This window comes from Eleutherodactylus coqui, chromosome 8 (genome assembly GCF_035609145.1).
Source record: "Eleutherodactylus coqui strain aEleCoq1 chromosome 8, aEleCoq1.hap1, whole genome shotgun sequence".
NCBI lineage: Eukaryota > Metazoa > Chordata > Amphibia > Anura > Eleutherodactylidae > Eleutherodactylus > Eleutherodactylus coqui.
This window is the reverse complement of record NC_089844.1, coordinates 32,055,225-32,067,576: the sequence shown is the minus strand read 5'-3', so window position 1 is coordinate 32,067,576 and position 12,352 is coordinate 32,055,225. Positions and strand designations below refer to the sequence as shown.

The following is a 12,352-nucleotide window of genomic DNA, read 5'->3' as shown; positions in this document are numbered from 1 at the left end:
AAGGCGCAAGCTCCGAAGGCATGGTCAAGTAGGTTGGGACTGATATGGTGACATCACCCAGCTCCACTTCCTGATTGCAGCTGATGCACTGCAACAAATTTGATACATGTAATATTGATAATGCGGTTGCTGTATACGTAAATTTACACCTTACTGTAAATTACATGGAAATTAGAAGTCATCAAGGAATTGGCGTTAGACAGAGAACGTGCATACTGTTCAATTAGACTAGTTGTTAAAAACAATCTCAGCATATAAACAGAGTGTAAGCCATTTGCATATCTGTTTCTAAGGAAACTGTGTGCTAGCCATAGGCGCTACTTGAAGATGCTGTGTCCCAATGCAATATCTGCAAGACTCTGCATTGGAGGCTTTAATTGGAGCCTCAATTATAAGTACCATCATTTTTAAAAAACAGCACTGTCAGTCCGTGTGGTCTATGGGATCCGGTGGTATCTTGTAGTACAACAGACCCGGTAGAACATCATGAATGGAAGCCTTAATGTCACTGTGAACATAAACTCACAGGGTCCTAAAACTGTCACATGTAATTCATGATACTGGCCTCCAAATATGAGGCCTTGGGACCTCCTAGGCTTCTTCATTCAGGGCCTGAGTGTGACTGCAACCTCAGCACCACCCATAGTTATGCCTTGGTGCCAGTCATACTTCAACTTCTCCTGGAGCTGCAATCCCTTTTTTTTAATTAACCCTGGAATATTATACCTTCCCATTCTGCTTTTTGGCATAAAAACAATTGATAAAATATATGAAGATGATAACTTTATTTTTCTAAAGTAGTTGTTTAACAGTAGCCAAGTGTATCATCATACATGTAAGAGCTCAATACAGTTTTGTAATAATATAATAAATTAAACCAATAGTGCTCTGGTGGCACCAGTTTGAAGATTTGATCGGGTGAAGTTTTACCCAGGGTAATACTCCAGGGTTACGGCCCCTTTACACAGGCTGTTGGTCAGGAATGAATGTTTGTATGAATGTTCATTTCCCAATTATTGGCTTGTGTGAACATGTCCACTATAAGCCGATATATGAGTAAATGCCATTCATCATCTGCTTACATCTTTTATGCAGAAAAACATGTTCAATCATCAGCAGTACATCTCCACATGGAAACAGGGGATGTGCTGCTAACATATGCAAACTGTATAGGAATGAACAATTGTACACTATGTTGACAAAATAATTGGGACACCCACCAATCCTATGCTGTCAAACAAAGGGGTATGTAAATCAGACGTGTGTGCATTAGGTGTAAAGGAGAGTATCTCACAGACATATTCCAGTACAGAAACCATCAGAATGTCACAAAGTGTAGAGTTGACAGTCATCGAACCTGGTATGGTGGTGAGATGTCACCTGAGCCACCAGTCAGTAGGGGACATCATAGCGCTTTTGGACCTTCTAAAGTTCACTGTTGGCAATGTTATTCGAAAATGGAAAACATCTGGTGCAGTAGAGCCATGTTCAAGGAGATCTTGTAAACTAACAGCACAGGGCCAACAAAACCTTATACAAGCTGTGAAGGCCTCAAACACATTGTCTGCTAAAAAACTCACTCAGGAGGTCTCACTTGGAACATCCATTAGCACCAGAACCAATTGTAGGGAACTGTTATGATGTGCGGTTGTTTCTGCTGGGCTATCGGTTATAGGGAAGTCTACTTTCAACGCCAACGCTAATGGATACAGAAACATTCTGGACAATGTAGCATTAACTACCCTGTGGCAATTCTTTGGTACTCCACTAACATGACCAAGTACCATGTCATACAGCACACACTGTTGAGGCTTGGTTGGAGGAGCAGAACATCTGCAAACTTAGCCATTCCAAAGTCCAGATCTCAATTCCATTGAGCATCTTTGGGACGAACTAGAATGCTGTATCCGTGCACACCCAACACGCCCGTCATTCCGCACATCACTATTTGAAGCTCTCCTCAAGGATTGGAGGCAAATCCCTCTGCACATCTATCTGGAAAACATGCCTAGGAGGGTTACTGCAGCCATTGAGGCCAAAGGCTACCCAACACCGTATTGAAAAATGTCAATAGAGTCGTATTTCATCACATTCTATGTGTGTCCTAATACTTCTGTCAACATAGTGTATTGATAATTGTTCATGCCCATACTGGCAATGATCTGTCACTTGTAGATGACAGTAACGAGTGCTGATCACCAAGCTATGCTAGTCTATCGGCGGTTGTTAATGGTGAGTAAACTACCCATGTAAATATCCCTTAGGCACCCGAATCTGCCTGGTGATGAGGTAATACATTTTCTTCCTTCTACTACTGAATCCTACTTATTGAGATACAGATAGAACTTAAGGTGATGATACATATTGGTCTAAAGTTGACTGCAACGGATGATTTCAACCAAAACAATCAGTGGCTGGGTGAAATTTAGCAACAAACAATGGTTTTAGTTGACTGATGATAGGCTGTCATTGACTGGAAAGAAGTCAGCTGTGTTGAAAGGGAACCTGTCACCGGGTTGATGCTGTTGAACCATGAGCAGCATAAACCCAGGACAGATCTGCACATTGCCTCCATGTAAGTGTTACTCTGAAACACTGCAGCATTTCAGAATAAACACACTTTGAAGTTTTACTCAGGAATGGAGGTAAGGAGATGGACCACAGGGGCCACTCTCCCCACCCTCAGCATGTTGACAGCTTGCTCCCTGCTTGTGTATAGGGACAGAGCTGTCAGGTGTCAGGAGCCAATCTTGTTGGGGGAACGTCAGAAGGTCCCCATACATATTTGACAATCACCCGGTCCTGCTGAAATTGTCGGGTTTGAATGACATTTGTGTAATATGTACAGGGGGGAGCTTTCCAGTAAATTGAAGGCACACAATGAATTTATATATAAAAAAATCCTAAAAATATTTTTGATCATAGAAGAATGGGCTTCTTGGACTGAATATGCGATTCTTTGAAGGATTTAATAGACTGACAGATTTTTACTTGCACTTTTCATAGGTCTCGCCCGTGCAAAGTCAATTCCCAGCCAGACATATTCCTCAGAAGTGGTCACTCTCTGGTATCGTCCACCGGATGTGCTTTTAGGTGCTACAGATTATTCGACTGACCTTGACATCTGGTAAGAACAAGAGTCTTCTTCTTTCTCCTAAAAAATGTAAGCCTCAAATTATATATAATAGATGTTTTGGCCACATAAAAATTCACGAGTACATTGGAGTTGTCTTTATCCAAAATCAGCCATGCTAAAAGGCTAGAAGAAGTTTGGGCAGCGAACTTGATAACTCCTGTCTTAACCCTTTCCAATCCAATTTGTATCCTGGTTTTCCTAGGGGGCTTACTCTTTTTCTGCCATTATACAACGGCGCTATCTGCTGGCTAAAACCAGTACTGCATGAGGTGACACATTGGATGGCTCCGACAGCAGTGGGGCTGGCAATATACAGTAACAGAACCCCGACGGATGTCTTCCAACATCAGAGCTGTACAGCCTTAAATTATAATATCTTAAGACATCAGACAGTGGATTGGAAAGGTTTAATACCCTTTTCACTTGAAGGCATCGTGATATGAAGACCAAACTGCTTTTATTGTATGAATCAGTTTAGGGTCCTTTCAGATGGCCATTTCACCGGCAGCACATGGACCCATAATAGCCAGGGATGATTTTCATATGTTCGAATTTTCACATAGACCATCGTTACATGGCCTATTCCTATTCTTCTTCACAGATGAGAGTAATTCATTGTATAGGGTTCTGTGTACATCAGATGGCCGGTATATGGATGGCATCAATGTGCTTTTTGCGTCCAAGTTCTCAAGGCAGCACACGGCCATGACTGCATGAATAAGCCTTTACTTAGACCTTTCTAGCATGGGTGTCTTCTTCCTAAACAAATTTTAACTCTTTACAATCCACTGTCTGACCTCTGAAGACATTATGATTTAAGGCTGTACATCTCCGATGTTGGATGATGTCTGTCAAGGTTCTCTTACTGTATACTGCCAGCCTCTCTGCTGTCGGAGCCCATCCAACGTGCCACCTCATGCAGTACTGGCTTTAGCCAGCATATAGCGCCGTTGTATAACAGCAGAAAAAGAGTAAGCCCCCTAGGAAAACCAGGATACAAATTGGATTTGAAAGGGTTAAGACTGCCTGCAGCCTGCAGTTGTATTACACAAACTAGTACAAAAAAAAACTATTAAAAATGAAACAAAGACTTTTATTGTATATAGACAAGGTATTGTGTGTTCGTCATGCCACGCATGTATTTTTGGCCAAAATGGGCTTCATTCATTGTAAGCAAGAGGTATACATCTTTTGGGGAAAGTGTCTTTTGGTTGAAAAGATATCTAATCTACAAACATCGCAATGTAATACGTTCCGTATGTCATTTTTGTTCATACATGTAATGAAGCAGTCTTCCTATACATCTAGTATACATTGTGGCTTCACAGCAGAGGGCCTCCATCAGAAGCTATCAGAACATGAATTAAGGCGACACGTCATTCATAAATAAAAGGATAGAGCTAGTAAAGAAGAAAATATTGATGTAGGAACTTACACTACAATCAAAAGTGCAGTTTCAAGATCCTATAATCTACAAACCGCTCGCCATGCGTACAGCGCCATACTATTTCTTACACAGAAGGAAGCCCTTTAGTTTTAAACAGCTTGCTTTGTGTGCACTTCATAGAGATGCTGGATACAGACTCAAGGGCAGGAGGACACGGAGATCATACGTAGACACAAGGTGCCGAAGAGCGAAATGAAACAGAAGGCAAGGCATATAGTCGGAATCTAAATGATGTTCTGAGTTTTCCAGTGCTCGCACTCCCTGCACATATAAAATGTGCAAAAAGGATGAAAGATAATACAAACCATTTTATCCTGGCAGTGGACGATGGCACAGAATACAGAGCAGATGCAGAGCGCTAAGGAACCGATTTAGTATCTCAGGTGCTAAGTGCCTTCTGCAGTTAACCCTGTCGGTGCTTTTTATTAAAAACCTTTTTTATACATTAGTCCATTATGTTGTGAAGGTTAATATGAATTCAAAAGAACTGCATTGCGTCCGCAGGATCTAGGAGGCCATGGTATTGTCATAGTCATGCTTGCATATGTCATTATGCGTTTTAGGTTTTTGTTTCTTTATTTAAATATAAAAAAAAAATTTAAAAATCCAGCCACTGGACGGAGTTGTGGTTTTGCTGCAAAACTCATTAAGATGTTAATCTCAGGCAGATATACAAATGATTAGATGAACGGGGTGTTGCTACCTGGCGCCCTAAAAGTGGTCCCACCATTGTCCTATACAAAGGCTCTCAGAGGCTCCTTGTGTGTAATGAACCTCTTGTTCCGCTTGTGTAGAGCTTGTTGGCCACTAGACGTCTCTGCGATACAAGAGGGGGTGCATTCTTGGAATGTGAGCAGCTGGATGGTTATATCAATGAGTTGCCTATCACCCGGGCTGTTCTGACCAGACTGTTAGGAGGTGTTGGGACCAGTGAATGCATGAGAGCACGCACACAAGGTGGAGGCACGGAGGCTCTAGTACCCTGTTGTACCGCCTCTAGCTTGGATACAAGATGTGATACAGGCAGGCATGGAGGCTCTAGTGCCCTGTTGTACCACCTCTAGCTTGGATACAAGATGTGTTACAGGTGGACATGGAGGCTCTAGTACCCTGTTGTACCGCCTGTAGCTTGGATACAAGATGTGATACAGACAGGCATGGAGGCTCTAGTACCCTGTTGTACCGCCTCTAGCTTGGACACAAGATGTGATACAGGCGGGCATGGAGGCTCTAGTACCCTGTTGTACCGCCTGTAGCTTGGATACAAGATGTGATACGGGCGGGCATGGAGGCTCTAGTACCCTGTTGTACCGCCTCTAGCTTGGACACAAGATGTGATACAGGCGGGCATGGAGACATACAGGTTCTGTATGGTATCCTGCAGTATATTGGTCCACATTTGCTGTACATGAGCCTCTAGATCAGTGATGGCAAACCTTTTAGAGACCGAGTGCCCAAACTGCAATCCAAAACCCACATATTTATGGCAAAGTGCCAACATGCCAGGGGGCGGGGCTTATCACAACGTATGATTTTTACCCCAGTTGTTCTAAAAAGGACAGGGCCGCTTCAAAATACACAGCGTGCAGATTTTGACTGCTTTTTGGATGCGTAAATACTGCAGAATGTCCTCAGTGGAAAATTCTACAGCCTTTCCGCATCCAAAACGCAGTCATAGTGACCCCCCCCCCAGCGGTAACAGTGACCCCCCACAGCGGTCAGCGATAATAGCGACTCCCCACAGCGGCCCCAGTGATAATAGCGACTGCCCCCAACATGATAGCGAGATCCCACAGCGGCTCCCAGTCCTAATAGTGACACCCCACAAGGGCCCCTAGAGTAATAGTGACACCCCACAGCGGCCCCTAGAGTAATAGTGACACCCCACAGTGGCCCCCAGAATAGTAGTGACACCTCACAGTGGCCCCCAGAATAATAGTGATACCGCACAGCGGCCCCCAGTAGTAATAGTGACACCCCACAGTGGTCCCCAGTAGTAATAGTGACACCCCACAGTGGCCCCCAGAATAGTAGTGACACCCCACAGTGGCCCCCAGAATAGTAGTGACACCTCACAGTGGCCCCCAGAATAATAGTGATACCGCACAGCGGCCCCCAGTAGTAATAGTGACACCCCACAGTGGCCCCCAGTAGTAATAGTGACACCCCACAGTGGCCCCCAGAATAGTAGTGACACCTCACAGTGGCCCCCAGAATAATAGTGATACCGCACAGCGGCCCCCAGTAGTAATAGTGACACCCCACAGTGGCCCCCAGTAGTAATAGTGATACCCCACAGTGGCCCCCAGTATAATAGTGACACCTCAGAGTGGTCCCCAGTGTAATAGTGACACCCCACAGCGGCCCCCAGTGTAATAGTGACACCCCCACCCCCCTTGCCCGAGACCAATGTACTTACCTCCTCCTCCTCCTCGTGGAAGCTTCGCTCCTCCTCTGCACGGAGTTGCTGCTGGCACTGATCCCGGCACACACTGTGACGTCAGTGTGCTGCTTGATGCCTTCTCCCTGGTTTTGCTGAACCAAGTAGGCAACCCATGGTGTCGCACGCCAGCAGGGAGGGCCCTGCGTGCCGCCTCTGGCACGTGTGCCATAGGTTCGCCACCACTGCTCTAGATCGTGCAAACTCAAACTCGTCCCATAGCAAAGGCAGGATTGAAGCAATTACCCCTAGGTCCACAGAAATTAACACGCCCGTCATCAGTGCTCAAACTAAAACTGGATTTGTTGCTGATGACAACTTGGTTACTCTCCATAGCAGTACAGTTTTGTTGTTCACGACACCTCTGCAAACAGTGGTGACAGTCGGTGGGTGCAAAGGCAGTAGACATAATGGGCAACATGAGATAAATGTCCTTCAGCAAAGCACCTGGAAATGGGTCCGACGGACAAGGGCCTGTAATGATGATACTTCCTGTCTCTGGATGGCGGACAATGAAACAGTTCGAGCTGCTCCTGCTTGTCGGTGGATCAAACGATCCTCTCAACTGGTGCTCTGGGCCGTCTAGAGCCTGTTTGGTGTGTGTGTGTGCCTTCACCTAACCACTACTCCCAACTCCTCCTAACAGCTTGGTCAGACGGCCTGAATGGCGGGCAATTCATTGAAACGCCCATCCTGCTCCTCTCATTCCAGAGATTCGCCTCCTCTCAAAGTCTGTTAACTGGGCAAAATGTCGTCAAGTGCGTCGTAGAGAAATGTCTAGTAGTCAACGATCTCTCAACAAGAGGTAAGAAGCACAAAAGTAGCCTCTTAGAGTCAAAGTGGGAAGCACATTTATGGCCTCTGGTGGCAAGACCCAATATCTAATCAGACCACAACTGTAATCATTTACATATTTGCCTGAGACATAACTGCATCCGAGTTTTGCAGCAATCCGACATTTCTATCTGGCATTATTTTTTTTGACAATGCATGTATAATAAAGATAGCAGAACCAAGCTTACTACATAGATACGGTAAAAGAGCCAAACTTACTACATGGGTATTATACTAGAACCAGTTTACTGCATAGAGATGATACCAGAACCAAGTTTGCTGCATAGATGCAATACCAGAACAAAGTTTATTGTATATATATGATACCAAAACTAAGCTTTCTATGTAGATTTGATTCCAAAACTAAGCTTACAGCACAAGTACGATACCAGAATTGAGCTTACTGCATAGATACAATACAAGGACTGTGCTTTCTACATAGGTACAATGCCAGGACCGTGGTGCAGCTCAGTAGCTGTGCCATATTTATCAAACATTGTCCACTGTGTTAATGAACACTCAATTTTATGATTTGAGCTGAATTCACAATGACCCTAGAGGCGGCAACTTGAACAAGCTTCTTCAGGAGGAAGCAAAATGGATATTCCATTTGAACAGTTTTAGCCTTCAAGTTCTTAATGAGGGTTTCACCTGCTCAGCTTTCTTATAACAATCCTGCAGCTTTTCATGCTGCAATTATCTCTTCTATGCATACTTTTCACGCCAAGGGAGGTAATTCAGCCCCTGAGCAGTACTCTCATTTTTCCATTAAGGAGCCAACATCCCCACGTTATATCCACAGTGGGTGCATCATTAATGAATGCCATGAAAACAACATGGTAGTACTTTCCTGTGTCCATTATACATGGTGAACAGAAGGCATTGTCAAATACATATATGGTAGAATAAATCTATGACATGGTCTCCCAGTTCTGCAGCCATATACATTATGCCAAGTAAATGGGAATTGGGCTATACCTTGGTTATGCCAGAGTCTTTAGGGATCTAAAATACAGTGCAAATGCAGCTCGCGAATTTTAATAGAAACAAATGAGATGGTCTTAAGTTGTATAATAAAAGTTAAGGGGATTATCCAGACAGCGCCTGCTGGCATACACAGGGGTCGGAGCAGAAGCACTACTCCGACCCCTTGTAGTGGTCGACACTAGTTATTGCAAGCGCAGCTCTCACTGAAATCAATGGCAGCTGCACTTGTAATTGCAGGCTGGGGTCCTATTGATTTCATATAGAGTTGTGCCTACAGTTACAAGTGCCAGCCACTACACAGGGGTTGGAGCAGTGCTTACACTCTGATTCCATTGGCTGGATAGCCCTTTAAGTTTTAACAGGGGTAATATCAGGCTAATGTGACTTATGGACTTTGCTGCAGCCGTTCTGTTACATTTCCAGCTCCCAAACATTAGATCCCCACTGAACAGCTATGGTTGACTTTTCCTGGGGATATTTCATCAATAGTAAATGCCTGGCATACCCCTTACATTCTGTTGCCTCTGAAGCCCTGCCCTGTGGTAGTACTTGACATTACAGGATTGGTTCTTTTCTTTACATAAACATATTCATTATTTGTCACTGGATGCCAATTTATCACAATCTTGTCTACATGGAATGGTTTTTCACATGTCCATCGTTAGCAACCTGATTAGTCGTATTCTTCCTTGTGTGCCATTAGTGTAAGAATAAAAGAAAAAATCAAGTCCTTAGGAAATGCTTGTAACGATATGAGAAACGCAGCCTGTGACCCATTAAGGAGGCTGAAACTTAATCCCCTCTGTTTTCATTCCAGGGGTGCAGGATGTATATTTATAGAAATGCTTCAGGGATACCCAGCATTCTCTGGTGTGTCAGATGCCTTTGAACAACTTGAGAAGATCTGGTCGGTAAGTGGACAACTAATTAGAACAGTGCATGTATCAATGCAATAATACATAATACACCTTTATTGACCTCTCTTTATATTTGTGATATAAGAATCTGTCGTCTTCTCTTTTTTCTCTTCTCTTGTTCTTTTCAACTTCTTTCTCGAAATAAAAATATAATTAAAAAAAACATCTGACAACTTGTGCCGAATAGCACAAAGTGTACTAGAGGCTCTTTGATTGAAATTAGTCATAAAATCACGTTAGCAATATCTTCTAAATAAGGTGCAAGTATTGTTGCAGCTTTCAGCAAAAATTGTTTTAACCCTTTGCAATTCAATTTTGGATTCAGGGCTTTCTCTTTCTGCCATTATACAATGGCGCCATCTGCTGGCTAGAGCCAGTACTGCAGTATGGGACATGCTGGAGAGGTCCCCGGACAACAGAGTGGCCAGTAATTTAAAGTAAGAATACCCTGACGGACGTCTTCCGACATTGGAAGCAGTACAGCCTTCAATTTAGAATGTCTTTAGATGTCAGACAGTGGATTAGAAAGGGCTAAACATGTTTCCCAATTCATTTTATTGCACTCCTCTATTATGTTCCATTAAGGAATATCAATCCACATTGTAGCCTAGTGGGCCAACTACCTATTCAGAAACCGTTTAGATATCTCTTAGATAGGTGATGGCACTGTACGGCTGAGAGAAAGTCATGAAATGATGTCTCCATCCAGTAGCGGTAAGGTAAAGTATTGTCATGTAGAGCTGAAGTGGATCCAGATAACCAAATATAATGGATATCTAATTCTCTCTGGCTCCCCCTCATACTGCGACACTGCACATTGTACTCCATACTGTACTGTCTTACTACTTTATCGGTACAAGCTGTCAGATGTTGGGTCGATGAAAGTTTAGAAGCTAATTTAACCCTTTCCAATGCACTGTCTGATGTCTGAAGAAATTCTGATTGAAGGCTTTACAGCTCCGATGTCATAAGACGTCCGTCAGGGTATTCTTACTGTAGATTACTGGCCGCTCTGTTGTCAGGAGCCTCTTCGGCATGTCATATATCGCAGTACTGGCTCTAGCCAGCAGACTACGCTGTTGTATAATGGCAGAAAGAGAAACCCCCCTAGGAAACCCTGAACTAAAAATTGGATTGCAAAGGGTTAAAAGAAAATAAGCAAAATCTTCTGATGATGCATATTACAAAGTATCTTAAAATCATAGGTAAAACTCGACCCCTCCCCCTCCAAAAAAAAAAGTTTAGTTACTCTTTAAGCCATTGCATATCTTTATAAAAATGAGATATTAGAAATATCATTCATATTTTAGTGTATATGGTCTTTTTAACTTTCTTCTGCTGCGTCTCGTTTAATGAATTTCGCAGGGCTAGATTTAAAGGGTTTTCTTTTTCCTAGTCCTATGAACCTTAACCATTTGAAGCAGGTTGGCTTAATGCTAGGGTAAGCGCTCTTAGTGCACAAGACAGTAGTTTCAGAATACACAGAACATTTTTTTTTTAACATTCCGTAGGTTGTGCCCTGTACCCCATATGGCACGCTAGTTAATGGTCTATTCTGCTTACCATTTGTCCCGCCCAGCTTTAGGCCTCCTTCCCACGAGCGTGACGGGCTCCGCAGCGTAATATTCCGCTGTGAAGCCCGTCACGGCGCCCCCCAGAGCCCCTATACTTACCTGCGGGAGATAGCGTGAAATCGCTTCCCCGCCCACCACCGCCGCGTCACCGCTCGTCACCGCTCATCACCGCCCACCACTCTCGCGTCACCAGCCGTGTCACGTGACGCGGCCGGACCGCGTCATTTGGCGTCATATGACGCTCGGCGGTGGGCGGGAAAGCGTTTTTTCACGCTATCTCCCGCTGGTTACAGCGGGAGATAGCGTGAATGGACGGCTTCCATTGACTGCAATGGAAGCCGTCAGTGCGTACAGCCCGTCCTCACCCGCAGAAAATAGAGCATGCTGCGGGTGAGGACGGGAGAAATCGCGGTGCGTAATTCCGCGGTGGAATTACGCATCGTGAGCATGGAGCTATTAGGTTCAATAGAACCTAATAGCTGCGTGCAACGCAGCGGATTTTCGCCGCGAATTACGCGGCGGAAATCCGTTCGTGGGAAGGAGGCCTTAAAGTTTAAATGAGTTTTCCAGGTTGAACCTATTTGTGATCTCACCTCAGGATAGGTCATCAATAGCAGATCGTCGGGGATCAGACACCTGGAACCCCTAATGATCAGCTGATCATTAAAGTTGTTCTAGTGCAGGGAGTCATTGTGTGCAGGAATCTCACAGCTCTGCACACTGTAGAGACTTTGAATGGTACATTACGTGTAGTTCCCATTCAAATGAATGGGAACTGTTCCTGCAATACCATTCTTCGCCATTTCACATTGTACAGAGCTGTATGGTGATGGCACACAGCAGCCTCGGACACTAACACAGGGGCTCTAGCGAGTAAACCAAGAAAGCCCTTTTAAAGGAGTTATACCAAAATAACAATTTATCAACTATCCACAGGATAGGGAATAACTTGCCTATACCCCCACCGATCATGAGAATGGGAGTCCAATGTCCCCTGTCCTCACTGCGACTTAAAAG

At 44.2% G+C, this 12,352-nt stretch overlaps 1 protein-coding gene and 1 long non-coding RNA gene across 3 annotated transcripts in view; one reads left to right on the top strand and one right to left on the bottom strand.

Moving 5' to 3' along the window:
• CDK15 (cyclin dependent kinase 15) overlaps window positions 1-12,352 on the top strand; it is a 163,418-nt gene that overhangs the window by 47,115 nt on the left and 103,951 nt on the right. For both annotated transcript variants that reach the window (XM_066575422.1, XM_066575421.1), the window contains 2 exons: window positions 3,007-3,127; window positions 9,662-9,755. In XM_066575422.1, coding sequence (XP_066431519.1) covers window positions 3,007-3,127; window positions 9,662-9,755 — 215 coding nt within the window. The remainder of the gene's footprint in view (window positions 1-3,006; window positions 3,128-9,661; window positions 9,756-12,352) is intronic.
• Window positions 2,938-12,352, bottom strand: part of LOC136576266 (uncharacterized) — a 63,937-nt gene continuing 54,522 nt past the window's right edge. Inside the window, exon 3 of the long non-coding RNA XR_010786328.1 lies at window positions 2,938-3,154. This is a non-coding gene — a long non-coding RNA (uncharacterized lncRNA). The remainder of the gene's footprint in view (window positions 3,155-12,352) is intronic.